At 58.6% G+C, this 20,669-nt stretch overlaps 6 protein-coding genes across 6 annotated transcripts; 5 read left to right on the top strand and 1 right to left on the bottom strand.

Moving 5' to 3' along the window:
- Nucleotides 1-627: 627 nt before the first annotated feature.
- Nucleotides 628-2,187, top strand: UV8b_04725 (uncharacterized protein; the record flags this gene model as incomplete). The annotated part of the gene is made up of 2 exons (XM_043142223.1): nucleotides 628-751; nucleotides 821-2,187. The coding sequence occupies 2 exons, from the start codon at nucleotides 628-630 to the stop codon at nucleotides 2,185-2,187; spliced, it is 1,491 nt and encodes a 496-aa protein (XP_042998157.1).
- A 4,181-nt stretch (nucleotides 2,188-6,368) lies between these two features.
- Nucleotides 6,369-7,645, top strand: UV8b_04726 (uncharacterized protein; the record flags this gene model as incomplete). The annotated part of the gene is made up of 2 exons (XM_043142224.1): nucleotides 6,369-6,472; nucleotides 6,535-7,645. 2 exons carry the CDS (start codon nucleotides 6,369-6,371, stop codon nucleotides 7,643-7,645), a joined length of 1,215 nt encoding a protein of 404 aa, XP_042998158.1.
- A 601-nt stretch (nucleotides 7,646-8,246) lies between these two features.
- On the top strand, nucleotides 8,247-9,295 carry UV8b_04727 (uncharacterized protein; the record flags this gene model as incomplete). Its single annotated transcript, XM_043142225.1, has 3 exons — nucleotides 8,247-8,482; nucleotides 8,633-8,861; nucleotides 8,963-9,295. The coding sequence occupies 3 exons, from the start codon at nucleotides 8,247-8,249 to the stop codon at nucleotides 9,293-9,295; spliced, it is 798 nt and encodes a 265-aa protein (XP_042998159.1).
- A 196-nt stretch (nucleotides 9,296-9,491) lies between these two features.
- Nucleotides 9,492-11,875, bottom strand: UV8b_04728 (uncharacterized protein; the record flags this gene model as incomplete). Its single annotated transcript, XM_043142226.1, has 7 exons — nucleotides 9,492-9,956; nucleotides 10,020-10,113; nucleotides 10,221-10,562; nucleotides 10,668-11,085; nucleotides 11,174-11,303; nucleotides 11,449-11,612; nucleotides 11,686-11,875. 7 exons carry the CDS (start codon nucleotides 11,873-11,875, stop codon nucleotides 9,492-9,494), a joined length of 1,803 nt encoding a protein of 600 aa, XP_042998160.1.
- A 3,330-nt stretch (nucleotides 11,876-15,205) lies between these two features.
- Nucleotides 15,206-16,861, top strand: UV8b_04729 (uncharacterized protein; the record flags this gene model as incomplete). The annotated part of the gene is made up of 1 exon (XM_043142227.1): nucleotides 15,206-16,861. One exon carries the CDS (start codon nucleotides 15,206-15,208, stop codon nucleotides 16,859-16,861), a length of 1,656 nt encoding a protein of 551 aa, XP_042998161.1.
- Nucleotides 16,862-18,450: 1,589 nt separating this feature from the next.
- UV8b_04730 (uncharacterized protein) lies at nucleotides 18,451-19,467 on the top strand (the record flags this gene model as incomplete). Its single annotated transcript, XM_043142228.1, has 3 exons — nucleotides 18,451-18,541; nucleotides 18,625-18,893; nucleotides 19,012-19,467. The coding sequence occupies 3 exons, from the start codon at nucleotides 18,451-18,453 to the stop codon at nucleotides 19,465-19,467; spliced, it is 816 nt and encodes a 271-aa protein (XP_042998162.1).
- Between the last annotated feature and the right edge of the window lie 1,202 nt (nucleotides 19,468-20,669).

Raw genomic sequence — 20,669 nt, forward strand, 5'->3', positions numbered from 1 at the left:
GGCCATCCAATCCCGGACTAGGCTTTTGTACTCTTTGCAATATCCCGGGGCCTCGACAAAAAAAATCCGCTTAAAGCGCACAGCCGGCAGCTTGCTGCAAGGACCCGCTCTGGTGCGCTGCCACAAGTCGCATACGTGCGTGCGCCGCGTTCGTCCAATGTCCGCCGCGTGGACCAATCAGGGCCCACGGCCGCCCCAACCGACACAGTAATCGCCTTCGTGGGCCCGGGCCTGTCCAAGGTTTCGCTCCCCCCCCCCCCCCCCCCCCCCTACAAGCCAGGTTGGTGGCTTGCCTCTACTTGCCGAGACGAACGGCTGCGATTTTTCTACAATTGGCCAACTCCTCGTTGTTGCGCTCTGGACAGGTAATCCATCTCGTCGCCCGCCCGCCATGTCCGAACGCGGGCGGGGGGGAGAAGGGGGGGGCGATGGCGAACCCACGGCGGCGTATAAAGAAAACACACCCCCGTCCCATGTCCAGAGCGTACCGGGAAACCGTCGGTCGGTCGGTCGGTTGGGAGAAATAAATACAAACCTGCCTGCTTCCTGCTGCCTGCTGCCTGCTGCCTGCTGCCTGCTGCCAGTGCTTCGCTCGGCTTACTGCGCACCACCCGTCGTCTTTCCGCCATGCCTCGTTTGCTCGCTTGCGTGGCATTCGCCATTGGGGCCTTGGCCAAGGCTCGCCTGCCAAAGATGCCCGCCGACATGACGACGCCGGTTCAACAGCGAATCGCCCTCAACGGACCCAACAGTGAGTCTCTGCGGCTGCCCCCCCCTTTCGTCCTAGCAAACCGGGACCGGCGGGCTGACGCGCGCGCAGGCATCACCGTCAGCTGGAACACGTACATGAAACCCAAGCAGGCTTGCGTCAAGTACGGCCCCGCGGATTGCTCCTTGACCCAGCAGGCCTGCTCGCCCTCCTCGGCGCAGACGTACCCTACCTCGCGCACCTGGTTCAACTCCGTCACCCTCACCAACCTGACGCCCGGCACCAAGTACTGCTACCAGGTGGTGTCGAGCAACTCCACCACGGCCACCTTCCGGAGCCCGCGCCTCGCCGGCGACCAGACGCCCTTCACCATCAACGCCGTCATCGACCTCGGCGTCTACGGGGAGGACGGCTACACCATCGAGATGGACCACGCCAAGCGCGACCTCATCCCCTCCATCCCCCCGTCCATGGAGCACACCACCATCAGCCGCCTCGCCAAGACCATCGACGACTACGACTTTGTCATCCACCCGGGCGACCTCGGCTACGCCGACGACTGGATCCTGCACGACCACAACTTGTTCGAGGGCCGCAAAGCCTACCAGGCCATCACGGAGCAGTTCTACGACCAGCTCGCCCCCATCGCCTCGCGCAAGCCCTACATGGCCAGCCCCGGCAACCACGAGGCCACGTGCCAGCAGATCCCCGGCGCCAGCTTCCTCTGCCCGGCCGGCCAGAAGAACTTCACCGACTTCATGACCAGGTTCGGCAGCAGCATGCCCTCCACCTTCCCCTCGGCCTCGCAGGACGCCAGGGCCACGGCCAACGCCGACAAGGCCCGCAAGCTCGCCAGGCCGCCCTTCTGGTACTCGTTCGAGTACGGCATGGCCCACGTCGTCATGATCAACACCGAGACCGACTTCGACCGGGCTCCCGACGGCGTCGACGGCGCCACCAAGCTCCGCATGGGCCCCTTTGGCGCCCCCAACCAGCAGCTCCAGTTCCTCGAGGCCGACCTCGCCTCCGTCGACCGCACCGTCACCCCCTGGGTCATCGTCTCCGGCCACCGACCCTGGTACAGCGCCGGGACCGAGACGTGCAAGCCCTGCCAGGACGCCTTTGAGCGCCTCATGTACAAGTACGGCGTCGACCTGGGCGTCTTTGGCCACGTCCACAACTCCCAGCGCTTCATGCCCGTCTACAACGGCGTCGCCGACCCGGCCGGCATGAGGAACCCCAAGGCCCCCATGTACATCGTAGCCGGAGGCGCCGGCAGCATCGAAGGCCTGGCCGCCTTTGCCCCCGTCAAGCCCCCGTTCACCGCCTTTGCCTACAACGACAACTTTGCCTATGCCAGCATCAGCTTCCTGGACCGCAACAACTTGCGCGTCGTCTTTCGCCGCTCCTCCACCGGGGAAGTGGTGGATTCCTCGACCTTGTACAAGGCGCACGACAAGCAGTTTGTCGTGCAATAACTAGGCGGGGGGGTTCTTTTCTTCTTTTTTTTTTTTTCCTCTTTTTACTTTTTTTTTTTCCGAGGGGGTGGGGGGGGTTTGGTGTTGGGGGATTTCTTTTGCAGCGAGAGACATCATTTGCAGGGTTTTTTTTTTTCCTCCTTCTTTTACTTTTCCTTCCATCCAGGCGTAAGCGTAACCATCAATCGCAATGTCCCATTGTGCCAAACCTTTCTTTTTCTGTACCACGCTCGCCCTGCGGCCAAAAAAAAATGCATCGCGGCCAGCTTCGTCGGTGACTCTGCCGCCAACGCCACGCCACAACCATCAGCCCAGGGCCGCAAACCCGACGACGTGTGCGGCCACCGCCGAGAGAACCCCTTTGCCAACCGCACAAGGCGTCTGTGGCTCCCGCGTCACGTGCCATGATTGACGGCCCCGGGCGCGCTGGTGATGCTTGATCGCGGGCGCCTGCGATGGGGGCGGGCACAGAGCCAGTCGGATCCATGGCAAGCGTCTGGTGTGTGCAAGCCAAGCCGTCCACGCGCTTTCCCCGCGGCTTCGGGCGGTGGAAGACGCTCGAGTATTCCCCGCGGGCGATTCGCCCGGCCCGTTCTGAATGCTGAAACTCATCAATCGGCCTAGTGTTCCTTGGTTGAGCATGCCTGCGTGTGTCTTGATTAAATCGTCCCAACGGGATTTGTACTGGATTTCCCACGTAAAAAGCCGAGGTTTTTTTTTTTTTTTTTTTTTTTTTTTTTCTCCACGGTTTTAGCTACATGCCCTGAGTAATATCGCAATCTATACCTCTGTAGTAGGATTTTCACCCAGATTTTGTAAGTGACAGTAGGAGTTCCCACATTGAATTTTTTACCAGCGAACGAACCCCTGACGCTACCCTAACCCTGAGCCCAACCCGCAACCTCTCTGAGCCCGGTGGCCGGAGCCCCGTGACCGGGCAAGTAGTAGTGGTCAGACGGGTAGCTCGTCAGCTATCCCTTCTCCCGTCTCTTTCTCACGGAATGCCACCAGAATATCAAGAATCATACCTCATCCTGTCCGACCGGCGTCAAGAAGCAAGGTGCGCGTGAAGACCCCGTTCTCCCGGAAGAGTGACGCAATGTCGAAGCCGGCAGCTCAACAGCCGCAAACGCCTTCTTCACCATCTCGACGCGTTCCAAGCTACGTCGCGAGTAGTTTGCATATACGCAAATGCGCCGCAGATATCCGGAACCAACTTGAAACTGGAGACAAGGCCTTGCCGCCCATCCCTCCCCCGCCATCCAACTCGTCGAAACAGCTCAGTCATCCGCACAGCATTCTTGTCCAGACGACGCTATTCCAATGCTGCAGATTACGAGACTATATATCAACCGACCTGTGCCCCCCCCTTGTCATTCGACCCCCCCATAATAACTTAACTGACATGACTAATGCTCTTTCCTAAGTCAGTTAAGTTATTATGGGGGGGTCGGATGATAAGGGGGGGTACAGGTCAACCGCAAGCCTCGTGCGAAACCTGCACCGTACCTAGCACTAAGAGATCCTTTCTTCAAAAATGCGTTTCAAACAATCAAAGGATACGAGGTAAGCCATCTACCATGCAAGACTCGGCCTAGCCAGGTTATGCCTTCGACTGCCCGCGCTGATATTGACATGCTCATAAAAACTTGAATTTCGGGCCGGGTGAGGGTGAGTGCAGTATAATCACCGGTTCGGGTCCTGGGACGGGGCAGCAGCTTTGCAACGTCAAGGAAGCATATCTCGGGGTTTAACGCTCGATATCTTTGCAACGCCCAATACCGCTCGACGCATCCTAGTTGCCACTACTTGCCGTGTTGCTGCTGATCGAGCATAATTGACGTGACAGCCCTGGAAATTCGGCATGGACCTTGCTGCGCCGAGGGAGAGAAAAAGCACTCGATTGGCCGCGACCAAAACCGGATTCGGGGTGATGTGACGTGCCGCGAGTGTCAAACACACGCGTTGCGGGGCCAAGTGCACAGAGGAGTGACGATCCCTCATCGACCACGTCAATCCGTCCATGCTGTGTTTCGTTGCGTTTTGAATTTATTCCATTCGGTCTCGTTCCATTCGTCTGTTTGAACTGGCTTCTTTCGGAGCCAGTGAAGCACGGACGTCGGGCTTGATGACTTGACCATGGATACAGAAGGATAACCTGGTAACCGACCCGAGAGGCAGTTCTTTGGTTTCCGCATCTGTCCACGTCTCGGCGATGACTTGATCTTACCTCGTAAAACATTGACTCGCGGACACTCCACAAGACCCGTCGTACGTGCTACGGGCGTATAGTTTTCTTGCAACAGACCAGGTTGACTATGATACATTTCCACGAGCTAGCGCCTTTTCCTGACCCTCTTCGGTTTTTTGGTTTTCGGTTTCCGTCTTTCCGTCTAGAAATCGAGTTGTGCTGGTACAAGGAGCTGAAGCGATCCACGGGCGTTGAGTAGACTTTTGATAGACTCTGGCAAGACGAACAGGCGTGGTTTTCCCCCAAAATAAACACAATGAAAAAAGCGCCTTGCTCCCCTGCACCTTTTTTTTATTCATGGCAGTAGTGCACATGTTGTTCTTTCGATTATAGGGCTTACATGCCTTTTGGACATGCCATATCCCCGCACAAGTTAGCCCCCTGGCAGTCGGCCGCGTTGGTTTGATTAACCGCAGTCTGCACGGTACACTCCCTCGGCCCAGCGTTCTCCATGGGATTTGTCAACAGCTGCGAGGTGCTCCGTCACCCCAAGTGTGGACCATGATGATTCGATACGATGTGCCCATGGCGCAGGGCATGCTCATAGAGGGGAAAAGCGTCTGAAGAAATGGCACCTTTCCTGGCCAGTGCATGGTAATTCACCGCAGCATCATGGTCCCTGGCCCCAAGGCCCCGGAAAAATGCCACGTGCGCTTATCAATCTCTGACGCTGAGCATCAAGGATCAAGAGCTTTATTGACGGGCGTCAAAGCTCCAGAGCTCTTTGCCAGTTATCGGCATCCGATGACAGTGCGCCACGCAGCCCGTTCGAAAATTAAGCCCGATCAGTGGAGGAACCGTGAGGCGAGTGACGTAATTCCGGTTGCCACTCATTCGGGCCCAAGGTCAAGCCGCTGCGACGCTGGACTCGCACACTCCGTCATTGTCCATGCCGCGCAACTTTGCCAGGCATGTGAAGTTTGGCTTGCTAGGCGAGGATGGGGTTATTAGGCCTTTGGCGCACAGGGGCATGCGAGGGGGCGGGCATTATGGAACGAGTCTAGGCCGCCAGAGTGCGGTCCATCTCGCAAAGGTCGGCCGAGCCAAATGGTCAAGTGACGGGACGGTTTTTGCCCCCCCGGCCCTTGGGGAAGAAGAGAGCCTGGTTACTTGTGATTGAATCCTGGCCCAAGAAACCTAGCATGCGATGCGATATTGGACAGGGGGAAAGGATCAACTGGTCTGGTCGCCTTCGGGGGCTGCTTTCATCGCAACCATTACCCTGTTAGGAAAGGCGCGAACTCGGTTCCCATGTTTGAATCCGATATTGTATACTCCGTGCATCGTGGTTTGCCAGGTCGGTGAGGTTGCAGCTCAGGATTAGATCATGGATCATTTGTTGATTTTGCTAAAAAAAAAAAAAAAAAAGAGAGAGAGAGAAGCATGTTAATGGGGCAAGTTCGACTTGGGCCAGAAATAGAAATACTTTGATGTTAAAGAAAGAAAGGAAGGGAAGAAAAGGCAAGAGAGAGAGCAGGAAAAAGAGACAAAAAGATGAGCAGGAAGAAGAGAGATGCTCCTGCCGCAGTCTCTTTCCAACCCACGCGTTACACTACACGCAGGGTCGCGACTGCCAGCAAAGAGGCGACAGCAACAAGTGTGGAGGGCAAACGGGCCGCGCCATTGGCTGCACAAACCCCTCGCCTCCTTCACATGCTTTGCTGCCCACGTTGCAACGGTGGGGGGGGGGGGGCGGGCGAGTGGGCGAGTGGGCGAGTGGGCGAGTGGGCACGTGCAATTTGTGATTTGTCCGTCCTCCGTGCCAAACATGAAACCGCGGTCTACCCTACCCTAACCCACCCACCACCGAGTCCTGCCGGTTCGTGAAAACTCATTGCCTCCCACCCGTCGGCTCACCCAGGTCGGCTCTCACCCAGGTCCGCGACGACGCCTCGACATATAATAGTCGGTCCTCTTGCGTCTCTCGACAATGGCTGCTGCCGGCGCCCTCTTCACCCCCGCCTGCCCGCACCAGTACCCGCACCAGTACCCGCACCAGTACCCGCACCACTATCCGCACCACTATCCGCACCCGTATCCGCACCCGTCCCCCACGTCTGTCTGCACCGGCAGCCGTCATCGCGCAGACGGGACAGCGGACGCTTCTCCCCTTCCTCAGCAGCCATGTCTGGCCCGCATCCAAACCCCAAGGACAGCCTCAAGTCGACCTGGCGGCAAGGGGATCGCAGCCACTGGACTCCCGCGCACTGGTTCTACGAGATCCTCGACCTCCATCCGCAGCTCGAGAACCAGCCCGTCCCCGTCTTCCCAAAGTCCGACAAGGTCCCGCATCTGCCCGACTGGGAGCTTTACCGATGGGTCCTGTTCCACGCCGCCCTCCCTCTGGTCCTGCACCAGCTGTACGTCCTCGCCGCGGGCCGCAACCTGACGACCCTCCAGGCCATCGTCTTATACAGCTTCTTCTTCAAAGTCGCCGCCATCCGCGAGATCCGCGCCCTCCGAGCGACCGGCCACAGGTACGGCTTCTTCGACGGCGACAGCCACGGGCGAGACGGCGTCCCCGACGTGGGCGTCCGCAAGGTCATGAGGTCCCTGCTCTCCACCTCGACCTTCCGCCCCGTCTTTACCGTCTTTCTGGCCTACCGCGTGGCTGAGACGCCCGCCCACGCGCATTGGTGGTGGCTGCCCTTGGAAGCCGGTCTGTACGGCATCGTCCTCGACTTTTACTTCTACTGGTACCACCGCCTGATGCACGAGGTGCCCGGCCTGTGGAAGTTCCACCGCACCCACCATCTCACCAAGCACCCCAACCCGCTCCTGAGCCTCTACGCCGACACCGAGCAGGAGATTTTCGACATTGCCGGCATCCCGCTCCTGACCTACTTCACATTGAAGCTGCTGGGCTGTCCGATGGGCTTCTACGAGTGGTGGGTGTGCCACCAGCACGTCGTCTTTGCCGAGCTGGCAGGCCACAGCGGCGTCCGGGTCAACGCCACGCCGCCCAATCCCTTCATGTGGCTCTTGCGCCTGCTGAATGCGGAGCTTACCATTGAGGACCACGACCTGCACCATCGCAAGGGCTGGAAGTCGAGCGGCAACTATGGCAAGCAGACCCGCCTGTGGGACCGCATCTTTGGCACCTGCAAGGACAGGATCGAGGGCGAGACCTGCAACGTGGACTATGCGAATCCGGCTACCATGCCTCTGTGGGGAGAGGCGGGGGCCGGCTTGCATCGTGCGAGGTGAAAACTTGCGCGGACCAGGGGCCGCACATAAGGGATCGTCTTTTCTTTTCTTTTCTTTTCCTTTTTTTTTTCGCTCTTGTTTGAAGCAAGGTTAGCCCGGGTCAGGAATGTGGTTTGGGGCGAGTGGTACTTGTTTGCCTCTCGCATGTTGAAACGGATATATCCCAGCATGTGCTTGCATCCTTCTCCCCTTTTGTCATGATTAGCGTTGTGTAGAGCAGGCCAGAATCACCGTCGTTGCAGCCAGATGCCCGGCCCGTGCTGAACCGCGTCCAAATCCGCTTCTGCCGCTATTCCCCTCGGTCTGTGTCGTGTTGGCGACCCCCACGCCCGGAGCGGCAAGACGGTCGCTGCCAACCTGTGCCGAGAAAGGGGGGGAGCTGTCGGATGCGCCGGCGGCAGGGGCATCGACGCCATCCCTGCTCACCCTCCGCCGTGCATCGTAGCGCACCTCTCTCTCTCTCCCTCTCTCTGCCTCTCCCTTCCCCCCTCTCGACAGCTCACGACTCAAACGCCGCCTTTGCCTCCAGCAAAAAAAAAAAAAAAAAAAAAAAAAAAAAACAGCGCCCAATCACCGTTTGTACCGCACGCGCCCTCCCGCCATGCAAGTCGTCGTCGTCGGCGCAACCGGATACGTGGGATCCACCGTCCTGCGGCACTGCCTCGCCGACCCGAGAATCTCCAGAGTCCACGTCCTGACCAGGCGGCCGCTGGGGGACGCAGAGGCGCCCGCGGGGTCGCCCGCGAGCGGCAAGCTCTCCGTCATTATCAAGACGGACTGGATGGCGTATGACGACGAGCTGCTCCACGCGCTGAGGCACGCGCGCGCCTGTCTCTGGTCAGTTCCCACCCCGACGACGAGCCAGGCACGTCGAGAAGAAGGAGACGGTGATGCAGAAGAAGGAGAAGAAGAAGAAGAAGAAGAAGAAGAAGAAGAAGCGCCAAGAACCCCAAGCAGAAACAAGGGAGAGCCGCTCACCGCAGATAGGTGCATCGGCGGCCGCCACACCCAGACCTCGCGCTGGCCCACTCCAGAGGAATACCTCCGCGTCACCGTCGACTACACCGTCGCCGCCGCCGCCGCGTTCACCAGGATGATGGGGCTGGCCGGGCCGCCGTCGGCCGCCCCCTTCCGCTTCGTCTACTGCAGCGGCGACGCCGCCGAGCTGGTGTACAACCGCAGCCTGTGCATCATGGGGCCCACCAGGCGGGCCAAGGTACGCAACGCAACCCGGGTGTCGTGATCGGAGACGCAAAAAGGCGCCTCATTGCTTGCCCTTCCCCCCCCTTCTCCCCCCAAGCTGACCCTGCTGCACAGGGCTGCGCGGAAAGGAACATCTTCGACATGGCGGACGGCAGCCACGGCGCGCTCGAGAGCATCGCCGTGCGGCCGTGCGGCATCTATCCCCGGGCGCAGACCCCGTGGACCTGGTTCCTGACCACGCTCGTGCTCCCGACCTGCGAGGTGGACGAGCTGGCAGCTTCAATGGTCGGGCTGGCCAAGAACGGGCCGGGGGCGGCGGTGGCGGCGGGCGCAGGGGATTCCGGCAGGATCATCACCCATCGGCGCATCCGCTCCATGGGGAGGGAGCTCCTGGACAAGCAAGAGGCGGAGCAGGCGGAGCAGGCGGCCGGCGCGTCGGCCATGTAGCCCCGTCCACGGGGAGCCCATGTGTGTACAGGAGAAGTTTTGCCTCGCAACTTTTCTTGCCCTTGTCCACCGCCGTCTGAAAGCAGGCGGCCCAGCATGTCTACGGAAAATCGTGTACAGCAGGAGCTTTGCCTCGCGTCTCTCTTGCCAACAAACGCCTTGCTTGCCAAACGCCGCCTCGAAAGGCCTGCCGGGCTCAAAGCGCAGCACAAGCTCCATCCGTCCCCCCACCGTCCTCCTGCAAAATAACCAGCACCTCAAACGGCCTCAGCGACAGCCTGCCCGCTGCCGGCGATCCCCCGGACGCGGAGACGGGATAGTTGGCCAGCAGGACCTGATCCCCGGTCCAGCTGCGAGGACACCCCTCCGGCAGTTCCCATGTCTGCTGGCTCTCGCCAAAGTTGGCCACTACCGTCATGGTGCCGCCCGCCCCCCTGCGCTGGTAACTGAACACGGCCGGGTGCTCCCGATCCAGCAGGCAAAAGTCCCCGTAGACGACCACGTTTGTGTGCTGCCGTCTGGCGCGTATGACGCGTCTCCAGTATGCGAGCACGCTGCTCGGGTCCGTCTCTTGCTGCGCGGCATTGCAGTCGGTGTAGTCGTCCGAGACTCGCATCCAGGGTGTGCCCGTTGTGAAGCCCCCGTGTTTTTCGGCACTCCACTGTCCCCCCCCGGAGTTAGTGTTGCTGAACAAGGAGCGTCAGCGAATGCCGCATCAGCGTACCTGCACGGGAGACCGACCGTGATCTCGAGCCTTGAGTCGCACCTCGCGCAGGAATGCCTCGAGCTGCTCGTCGGTCGTGCTCTGCTCCACGGCTCTGGAAATTCATTCCATCATTCCCCCCGTTAGTAACTGTTGGCACTGCTGGGGCAGCTCAATGGCAGCACTCGTTTTCGTTACTTCTCTTTTCTTTCCCACACTTACAGCCGATAAAAGTTTTGTGTTTCCACGTCCTTGTACTCCTCTATGGGCCACGAAGCCGGGAGATTGGCCATGCCGAGCTCCTGGCCCTGGTACACAAAGAGAGTACCGGCCTGCAGACCGATTACGGAGGCGAGCATTTTCGCAGCAGCCTTTCTGTGCGGTGGGGTGTGTGGCGTGAACCTTGAAACGGACCTGCTCTGGTCGTGGTTTTCCAGGAACAAGGCGTTCCAGCCGTCGTTTTCATACATGCATGCCTGCCACTTCTCGACTATGCCCTTGAAGGTCTGGAGCGTCCAGTCCTGGTGGGAGAATTTCCCAGCCGGGCCGGTGTCTATGTCTACTCTGTAGACGGGGTTAGCCCCTGTTGTAATCTGTAGCTCTCTCTCTCATTCTCTCTCGGTTTTTTTTTTTTTTTTTTCAAACCGTTGTCTCCATCTTCAAACTTACAGCTCAAATTGAAAAATCATGTTGAGCTCGTTACGTGGCCCAGCAACCGCCTTGAGGACCTCCTTCTCGTCATCGACGCACGGCATCTCGCCCACAGCAAAGGCATCGTATCTGTCCAAGACTCGGCGCAGACCACGCAGATACTCGTGGAGGTGCGGCCCGTTGGCGTACAGCTTCTCTGCGGGTTGAAAGGCCTGGCCTGGTCTCGTCACGGCCGCGTCGGGAAGGCCGCTGGTTTTGCTGATGAAATTGATGACGTCCATGCGGAAACCGTCGACGCCCTTGTCGAGCCAGAATTCCATGACACGATGCACCTCTTGCACCACGCTTGGATTCTCCCAGTTCAGGTCGGGTTGTTCAGGGCAAAAGAGGTGGAGGTAGTACTCCCCCGATGGCTCGTCAAAAGCCCAAGCGCTTCCTGCAAATGGTGAGAAAACAGCAAGCTCGGGACGTAAGCCTGAATTTGATTATGTCTTTTGGAACTTGCTAAAAGCAAAGTAACCTACCTCCAAAGACGGAGGCCCAGTTATTCGGAGGGTGTCGGTTCCCGTTTCCGTCAATGACGGGCTTTCTCCAGATGTACCAGTTCCTCTTGTCGCTTTGAGGCGAGGATCGCGACTCTTGGAACCAAGCGTGCTGACGATGTCAGTGATCATGACAGAATAAAACAGAATAAAAATATGAAAAAAATAATCAATAAATTAATAAAAAAGATAAAAAATAGAGAGAGAGAGAAAGCGAGAGGCAGAAAATGGACATAAGAAAAGGCCAGGCCTCATACCTGATCAGACGTGTGATTCACCACCAAGTCCATGACCAACTTCATCTGCCGGTCGTGCAACCCCCGTATCAGGGCGTCCACATGCTGCATGGTCCCGTATGGCGGGTGAATCGACCGGTAGTCAGCAATGTCATAGCCCATGTCTACCTGCGGCGATTTGTACACTAACGAAACCCAAATGAGCATCTTGCCGCAAGAGGGCTTTTCAAACAAGATGCCCGAGTTGGAGGCGCCTACCGGGACATAGCCAGACGACATCAACGCCGAGATTGCTGAGATAGTCCAGCTTGCTGATGATGCCGGGGAGATCCCCAACCCCGTCGCCATTGCTGTCGCAGAACGACGCTGGGTAAATCTGGTACACGGAAGCCTCCTTCCACCAGAATTGCTTCGGGCCCTTTCTGCAAGACCCTTGCCTCGCAGTCATGACTACGCTCCGAAAGTTGCTGCCAGGGTTTGCTGAACCGACGGGAGAACGCGGGACCGGGACCGGGACGGGACGGGTATCGGGATCGGGATCGACGGGACGGGTATCGGGATCGGGATCGACGGGACGGGTATCGGGATCGGGATCGACGGGATAGTTGCCAGACTGGGAATGAGAACCTGCTATGAACGTCCCGCGTTCGAGTTGGCAATGAGAATGCAGGGGTGCTGCCAAGATTGAAGCATGAGCATCGGATTCGGGTGCATGCAAACGGGGAAATCCTTCTTTTGGTGGGGGGAGGCTCCAGCCACGGATGTCCTTTTTTGGGCAGAATGCTTCCCAGTCGGGTTGCAGAGCAGGCGACCAGCGCCTTGCCACATGCGGAGGCGCCCCCCACGTTGGCGCATGTAAGAAAGTTGAATCCCTTGATGCGCTGCCTCTTGATGGGTTTGTGCGCATGCCTGCGTGTGTGTGTGTGGGGGGGGGGGGGACGGGTTCGGAACAATGTAAGCCCGGTGCCAATACCGCCACCTCCCGCCCCTCCTTCCTTTCCTTCCAAGTTTGCAGCCTTCTGCAGCATTCAACTCAATCTTGGAACCGATGTCGTGCACTCCCCCATTCCAGCGACGACCGAAGAGCCTGATTTGCCATCTACATGGTCCGGGGCTGTGGCTGTCCGTCTTGGTGACACGTACTCGGCAGGTTTGCAGCAAATCCGCATTCGCACTGGGAGGCGAAACGCCGGCTTTCTGATCCTACTCGCCAGCCGATTCCCTCCTCGCCTGACTGCAAGAAAGCATCGCAAGCTGGAGCCCACCGAGATGCAACGCATGGAACGCTAGTGTTGGAACGTCATCCTGTGGGCGGACTTTTCCGCCAAGGCTGGCATTCGTGGTGTAGGAATGGTAGTGCGCAATCGCTGTACTGATAACAAGAGACAGGAGAGTCCGTCAAGATTCCTGCGTCAGCATTCAAGCACGCGAGGAGGACTGTAGATGCGCAAATGGCTGCATTATGTAGCGGTGGCTTGAGGCGACGGCCTTGATGGTAGTATTCGCGGCAGCATCCGCGGCAGCATCCGCTGCAGCATCGTTATTCACAGCAAGGCATGGCGATCATCAAAAGGGGCACTGTCTTGACAGTGAAGCAGCGACGTCACCAAGTAGCAGTCGCATTGCATGCCGGATGTCCGCCGTCATCCGATGGCGAGATGGCTCCCTGATTATTGTCAAAGCCGCTGCACCGTTACGAGTGGGTAATGCGCGCCATCACATCCGCGCCGTCTTTCAAGCTTTTGTTTTTCACGGCCGAGACCGGTAGCATGGCGCAGTGCAGCGTCAGCATCCACGGTACTGGCCTAGACCAGCTCCCGACTGCATCGCCAGAGCTGGCCTCCCCCCCCCCCCCCCGAAAATAAAAAGAAGAAGAAAAAGGCCGGATGCGATCTCGGTCTGACGGCACGGGACCCACGGTTCGGGCCCACGGCTCCCAGAGCTGGAAAAGATGGTTGTGCTGCAATGCAGCTTACTTTTTCCGGTTGAGAACCAAACTGCTCTGCTATCAAGATTGACCCGACGAGCCGCAAGATAACGCGCAGCTTCGTCGTCACGCCCTGCAGCCGTCGGCAAATGCAGCGCAGCGACCGGCACGACGCGGAAGCAAGGCTCAGTTGGCATATGCCGTGAAACCACTTGCCACTTGTGCCTCGCCAGCAAGGGCCACCAGCCCGTCAGTAACGGACCTGACTCGGCTGACATGCCTTGGATAGGGCTACCAGGGCATGGATTGAAAAGAAAAAGGAAAGGAAAAATCGGCACCATGGCGGGCCAAGAACCTCCTCCCCGATTGCCGAAGCCGAATGTCGAGGCCGAGAGAGCAGGCACAGCGGATAAGATTCCCCACACGGGAGACGAAAGTCGCGTGATGGCAAATGCCAAAGGCAGGGAATTCGCCACTATTCCGCGTTGCGGCAATGCACAATGATGGCATTTGGCCAGCGCATTCTCACTCCTTCTCGCCGCGGCACACGCAGCCAACAGGCCATGATGACCATGACAACCCCTCGGGGATGTGACGTGCAGCTGTCAAGAACAATCCAACCAACGGTCGACGCCCCCAACAACAGGTCGGGAAAGAAGAAAGAAAAGGCCAGCACACAGTCAGCGGGCAGGGGCGAGACGGCAGCGAATTCCCCCAACAGGCCGCTCACTGACTCCCGTTTTGCCCTCCCCCAGCGGAACACAAATGGGCTCCGCCGAAACGTCCCGCATTCGGCACTTGATGTGCGTCAAGATTCGAGACGCGTACAGATGGCAGAAGCTTGTTGGTGTGTTTAATAGCGCGGGCGGTCCATGTCGCGCGCTTCTTCCCGCGAACCCGCCACTACCGTGCAGTGGCCTAGCAAGGGGCAAAATCGAATTCTTTTCTCGTAATTCCTCCTCCCTGTCGATTTTTCGCCACCTCCAAGTTTTCCCCAGGCTTGACTCGAGTCAAGCTTTGCACCAAACAGCGCTTCGTTTCGTCCCGGCTATGGGTCAAGGTGCCGAGATTCTGGGAAAACAACCCAGCCCGACGGCTCCAACGCGACCGACCGGTAGATGCTGCCCCCCAGCCATTAGCCTAATTTGTTTCCTGACCTGGAAAGACTGACGTCGATGGCCGCTTGCCAAGCCCGACCGAATCTCGTCGGACCGACAGCGAGACCCCCCGGTTCCTGGCCCGCGGAACTAATCGGCTCTGCTCTGATTGGACAGTTCCGCCAGGGGGCGGCTGGGGCGACCGGCAACAGAAGCTGGCTGGCCGGCCCGCTGGAAGCTCAACTCGCTGCCTGGCAATGCTCAGTGCTCCAACGGCATGCTCCAACGGCACTCAGACAGGATTCTGGAACCCAGCAGGAACTCGTCTTTCTTCCCCACCATTACGAGGGGTCAACATGGGGGTCAACATGGAGTTCAACATGGAGGTCAACATGGAGGCCCCGTGGGGAAGACTATGGGTGGGGGGAACCGTGCAGGATTCCTTTTTCCTTCTTTTCCTTCTCAATCGTCCCGTCTTGGTCCCGTCTTGGTCCCGTCTTGGTCCCGTCTTGTCCCCGTCTTGGTACCCGTCTTGGTACCCGCCTTGGATTCTTTGGCTTGACGGTTGGAAGCTGCGGGACGGCTCCCCCACGATATAAATAGCTGGTACTTGGCTCGTCCAAAGCCTCTTGGGCTTGACTTCATCTGCCCCCATGACTTTGGCCTTTGCGAATCAAGCTTTGATCCTTCTCCCCCGAACCTCAAGCAATCCCCTGATCCTCTTCTCCCCGCTTTGTCTGAACTGCCATTCACCATGCCGTCGTCCCACGACGCCGACGACAGCGAAAAAGCCGTCGCCTTTGGCATCGAGTCGTCCACCCCGGATGCCATGCGCAGAAGTGACTCGCACCTTGACACAACCCTCCAGGATGCCAGGATCGCCACCGAAAAGGAGCACTCCATGTCTCTGTGGCAGGGCCTGAGACAGTATCCAAAGGCCATTGGGTGGTCCGTCCTCTTCTCCAGCGCCATCATCATGGAGGGCTACGACGTGGTCCTCATGGGATCCTTCTTTGCCCTGCCCACGTTCAACAAGAAGTTTGGCAGTCTCCAGCCCGACGGCAGCTACTCCCTCAGCGCCGGGTGGCAGGCCGGCCTGGCCAACGGCATGAACGTGGGCCAGATCCTCGGGCTCTTCGCCAACGGCGTCTGCGTCGAGCGCTTCGGCTACAAAAAGACGATGCTGCTGTCGCTGGCGCTCCTGCTGGCCTTCAACTTCATCCTGTTCCTGGCCCAGAACCTGGCGACGCTGGCGGTTGGCCAGGTCCTCCTCGGCATTCCGCTGGGCGCCTTTCAGACCGTCACCGTGTCCTACGCCTCCGAGGTCTGCCCCGTCGTCCTGCGAGCGTACCTGACCACGTACGTCAACCTGTGCTGGGTCATGGGCCAGCTGCTCGCGTCGGGGATCCTGCGCGGCTTCGTGGGGAGGACGGACGAGTGGGGGTTCCGCATCCCGCTGGCCCTCCAGTGGGCGTGGCCCCTGCCCATCGTCGTCGGCGTCTTCCTGGCGCCCGAGAGCCCCTGGTGGCTGATCCGCCAAGGCCGCGAGGCGGACGCGGCGGCGGCGCTGGACAGGCTGTCGGGGGCGCGGCGGGGGGACAGCTGCAGCAGCACCGAGGAGACGATTGCCATGATGACGCACACCAACGAGCTCGAGAAGGAGACGCAGCAGGGAACCAGTTACCTGGACTGCTTCAGGGGCAGCAACCTGCGCCGCACCGAGGTCGTGTGCCTCACGTGGGTCGCGCAGAACCTGTGCGGGTCCGGGCTGATGGGCTACTCGACCTACTTCTACGTCCAGGCCGGGCTCTCGCGGGACAGCTCCTTCAACATGACGCTCGGGCAGTACAGCCTGGGCGTGGCGGGCACCGTCCTGTCGTGGGTTCTGATGACGCACCTGGGCCGACGCACGCTCTACGTGGGGGGGCTGGCGGCGCTCTGCCTGCTCCTGCTCGTCGTGGGCTTCACCTCGCTGGCCGGCGAGGCCAACGCGGCGGCGGCGTGGGCCACGGGCTCCATGCTGCTGGCGTACACGTTTGTCTACGACTGCACCGTGGGGCCCGTGTGCTACTCCCTGGTGTCGGAGCTGTCGTCGACGCGGCTGCGCACCAAGACGATTGTGCTGGCCAGGAACGCCTTCAACGTGTTTGCCATCATCAACGGCATCATCATCCCGTACATGCTGAACCCGACGGCGTGGAACTGGCGGGGGAACACGGGCTTCTTCTGGGCGGGCTGCTGCGGCCTGTGCGTCGTCTGGGCGTTCCTGCGGCTGCCCGAGCCCAAGGGCCGCACGTACGGCGAGCTCGAGGTCCTGTTCAAGCAAGGGGTGCCTGCGCGCAAGTTCAAGTCGACGGCCGTCGACGTCTTTGACGATGCCCCTCTGGCCGAGAAGCATGCGAAGGAGTGAGCTAGCGAGCGAGCGAGCGAGCGAGGGAGGGCGGAGGGGTGGTGGTTGCCGGTGGTTGCCGCCGTGGGCAGGAGGAGAATGGTGGGCGTGGTGGTGGTGGTGGTGGTGGTGGTGGTGGTGTTGGTGTTGGAGGAGAATTTATGCGTATATAGCCGTGCAAGATTTGTATGCAGCAGCAGCAGTTTCTTTTTGATCAGTCACCACCAGAGGACGTGCAGATTCGCCGTCGTGATCTCGGACCCCCCCCCCCCCCCCCTTTCCCAAGATGTGAACGCAAGCAGTGACGATGAGCCAGTCACGCGAGACGGACGTGCCGATGCGCCAGACGTGATATATAGGCCTGTACGGAGTAGACTCTGGCAGCCGCTGCGGGTCGACCAGCTTCGACGGGGTGTGGGGCCGGCCGTGCAAACAAGCCGCCCAGTCCCTTTCTCTTCTCTTCTCTTCTTTTCTTTTCTTTTCTCATCTTTTCTTTTCCCCCTCCCCCCTTCTCCGACAGTTTCATCACAGTAAGAGGCGAGAAAACAAAGAATCTTTGTTCTGGCGAGGGGGGGATAAAGCAATAAACGACATGGTCAATTGACCAGGCAAAAACGGTCATCGTGCTGCAGCCTGGTGCGTTGCGCAGCAGCAGCCGCCCCGCAACCCCTCAAGTCAATTGCTGGTGAGTATGTAAGCCCAGGGCCGGCAGTTGAACAGCAGGTGCCGGGCGCCCCAACCCAGGCCTCAACTCGTTGGTGGGAACAATGGGGCCAGGCCAGGCCAGGCTAGACCTGGCGGCAAGGTCTGCTCTATGTATGTACGTCCGTAAGCAGGCTACATAGCTACCTGTTTAGAGGAGACGCACGGCCCAGCAAGCACGTGCAGCAGGACTCGAGCAGCAAAGCAAGCAAACAGCAGCAGCGAAGCAAAGCAAAGGAAAGCAAAGCAGACCTCGCGCACAATCAACCACCCCCCGGCCCAAATCACACCACACCACACCACACCACACCACACCACGCATCTCTCCTTTTCATCCTTTCCGTTGAATCCGTTCCATGCCCATTGGCCACCTCGCCGGGCTGCCTGCGCACGGCACACCACACGCATCATCCGTAATAGAGTTTTCTGCCCCTGACCTAACCTGACCTGACCTGACCTGACCTGACCTGACCTGACCTGGCCGGGCTGTGTGGGGCTCGGCAGCATCCACCATTTAGCGCATCCGAGCTGCGCCCAGCCAGCGCAGCGACCTGTCTGGTCTGGTTGGTGGCTTCAGCCCGCTATGGGGGGCCTCGTTCTTCCTCTTCCCTCAAGTTCTTCTCCATCCTTCATGTTCCCTTTGCTTCGTTTCTGGTCTCCCATTCCACTTCCATCTCGCTGCGACCGAATCCATTTTGTAATCCATCTTGTTTGACTTGCTGCACACTTGATTTTTTTATTATTTTTTTTTTTTTTTGGTCGGGTTTTTACTTTGCGTGTGCCTGCCTGCCTGCTCCTCATTTCTTACTTTTCGGGCCTTTTTTTTTTTTTTTTTGGTATTTTTGGTATTTCTTTTTCTTTTTCTTTTCCCCCGATTGTTGACGCCGAAACCTTGCCATCATGTCATCATGACCAAGAAGTTGCTTGCCTCGCTTCTCACCGCGTCCCTCGCCGCAGCCGAGCTCTGCGCAAACATCAACACCTCCACCTCCAAGCCAAGTACGATTCCTCCCTTCCTCTTCTTTTTTAAACTCTGTTGCTTTTTTTTCCCCATGCTGACGATTTTGGCTCGACGTACCCAGATCCGAGCGCTTTCCAAAGCAAAGGGAAATGCACCGAAACGTGCCAAGGCTCTGCCTACGGCATCCTCCAGGGCGGCAACTGCTGGTGTTCAAACTACGGCCCTGATCAGGATGCCCAGCGCACAGGCTGCACCTCGCCCTGCCCCGGGTACCCGTTCGACATGTGCGGTGCGATCGGATTGTACAGCTACGTACTGCTGAATGAGGGAATGGTCCAGGGCGTCAAAGGCTCCGTCGAGTCTACGAGCACCGCCTCCTCCGTAGCCGCGGTAGGTTGCCACGCTGAGAAGAGAAAAAAAGGAGAAGGAGGAAAGAAAGAAAAAAGGAAATCCCCAAGGCGACCTCGCTCGGTGTGACTAATTCATCTCCCCCCAACCCCGGCGCTAGACGACGACTTCGCAGGCAACGTCGTCGAATACGTCGGCACCTTCCACAACCGCGACGACTGCTTCCGCGACCGAGCCCCAGCGGCAAGACGTCACGGCCACGATTTTCGTCACCCCGACCGCCGCTTCTGCCGCGCCGGCGCCAGACCCGCCCCCTCCTGTGACGGGGCCGGTGCTGGCAGGAATCATTGTCGGCTCGCTCGCCGGCCTCGTCGTCCTCGCCGTCTGCGCCTATCTGCTCTACGCGCGCCGAAGAGACGGCGGTCCCCAGATGCATCGAAAGACGGCCTCGACGTCGACTGAGTCGGTGCATCCCTTTGCCAAACCCTCATTTGCGGATACGAGCGGCCCACTGGAGATGTACAGCAGGGGTAGGCTGAGTGTCGAGACCGTCGAGGCTTACATGCCGGGTAAATCGCTCCGGGTGATGAATCCGGATCCACCCGAGGGGACGTGAGCTCCGTTTCGTGCACGGGAGAGAAAAAAGGTTCAGCGTATGCGGGATACGCGCAGGGGTAAATGGTAAATGGTAAATGGGTAAAAAGAAAGGGGGGGGGGGGGGGGGGGGCCTGTTTTTTTCTTTTTTTTTTTTTCCTTTTTTTTTTCCTTGTCATTTGTCGTGGTATCATTATTGGCATGTTTTTTTGTGTTTCGCATGCGTGTGTCCATCTCACTCTGATATGATGCATAATTCCATCAAACGCCGTGTTTTCAATCAAGCAAGCGTTGGGTCGGCGTTGAACTTGGCGGCTGAGCGAGCCCGTGGCGTGGCGGCATTGGGTGCTTTCTTTGCCGTTTAGCCAAGACAAGGCTGGGCGATGCCGACCACACGTCGGCCAAACCACCATCCATCCATTCATCCATCCATTCATCCATCCATCCATCCATCCATCCATCCATCCATCCATCCATCCATCCATCCATCCATCCATCCATTCATCTACTTCATCCTCTGGAGTCTCGCCGAGTTGCCCCCGTCCTTCTGCGCCTTTGTTCCCACGCACGGCTGACGCAGGCCGCATGTATGTACGTACGTCCTGACGAGATTCGCCCAGGCGGACGGACATGACACGCCACGGCCGAGCACAGTACCCGACAGTGGACACGCCAGGCACTAGCCAGCACCAGACTAGCCTCGGCGGCGGGGACACCAGATCCTAGCGCGGATTCTGCAGGTTTTGCCTTTGATGTTGGTTGCAGCCCAGGCCCCACCCAGACCCAACCCTGACCGGAGCGGCACCAAGCCCCGGGGAGGAAGCAAAATCCGTGCAGGAAGGAACAAGTGCACCCACCACCCTGTGTCGCCACGGAAGCACCGGCACGGCACGTCTGGCTGGCTGGCTGGCTGGCTGACAGCAGCGCTGAATTCTTTCCACTGGCATGGGGCCAAAATGTGTTGTATAGGAGGGTTGCTTTTCGAGCTAATCCAATCTAAAACCCCCCACTATTTATCCCTTCAACAGGATCCCCCCTTTCTTTTATAGTATTGCCTACAACACTACCAATATAAAAGAATAATATTCCTTTTAGCAAATATAAGCAAAAATAAAAAACTATTGTCGATAACAAATTCACTCCCTTAATACATTAGCGATCTTTTCGAGCCCTATTTTTATTGCCTCTGCAATAATAATAGCTGCTCTAATTATGTTATCTTCC

This window comes from Ustilaginoidea virens, chromosome 4 (genome assembly GCF_000687475.1).
Source record: "Ustilaginoidea virens chromosome 4, complete sequence".
NCBI lineage: Eukaryota > Fungi > Ascomycota > Sordariomycetes > Hypocreales > Clavicipitaceae > Ustilaginoidea > Ustilaginoidea virens.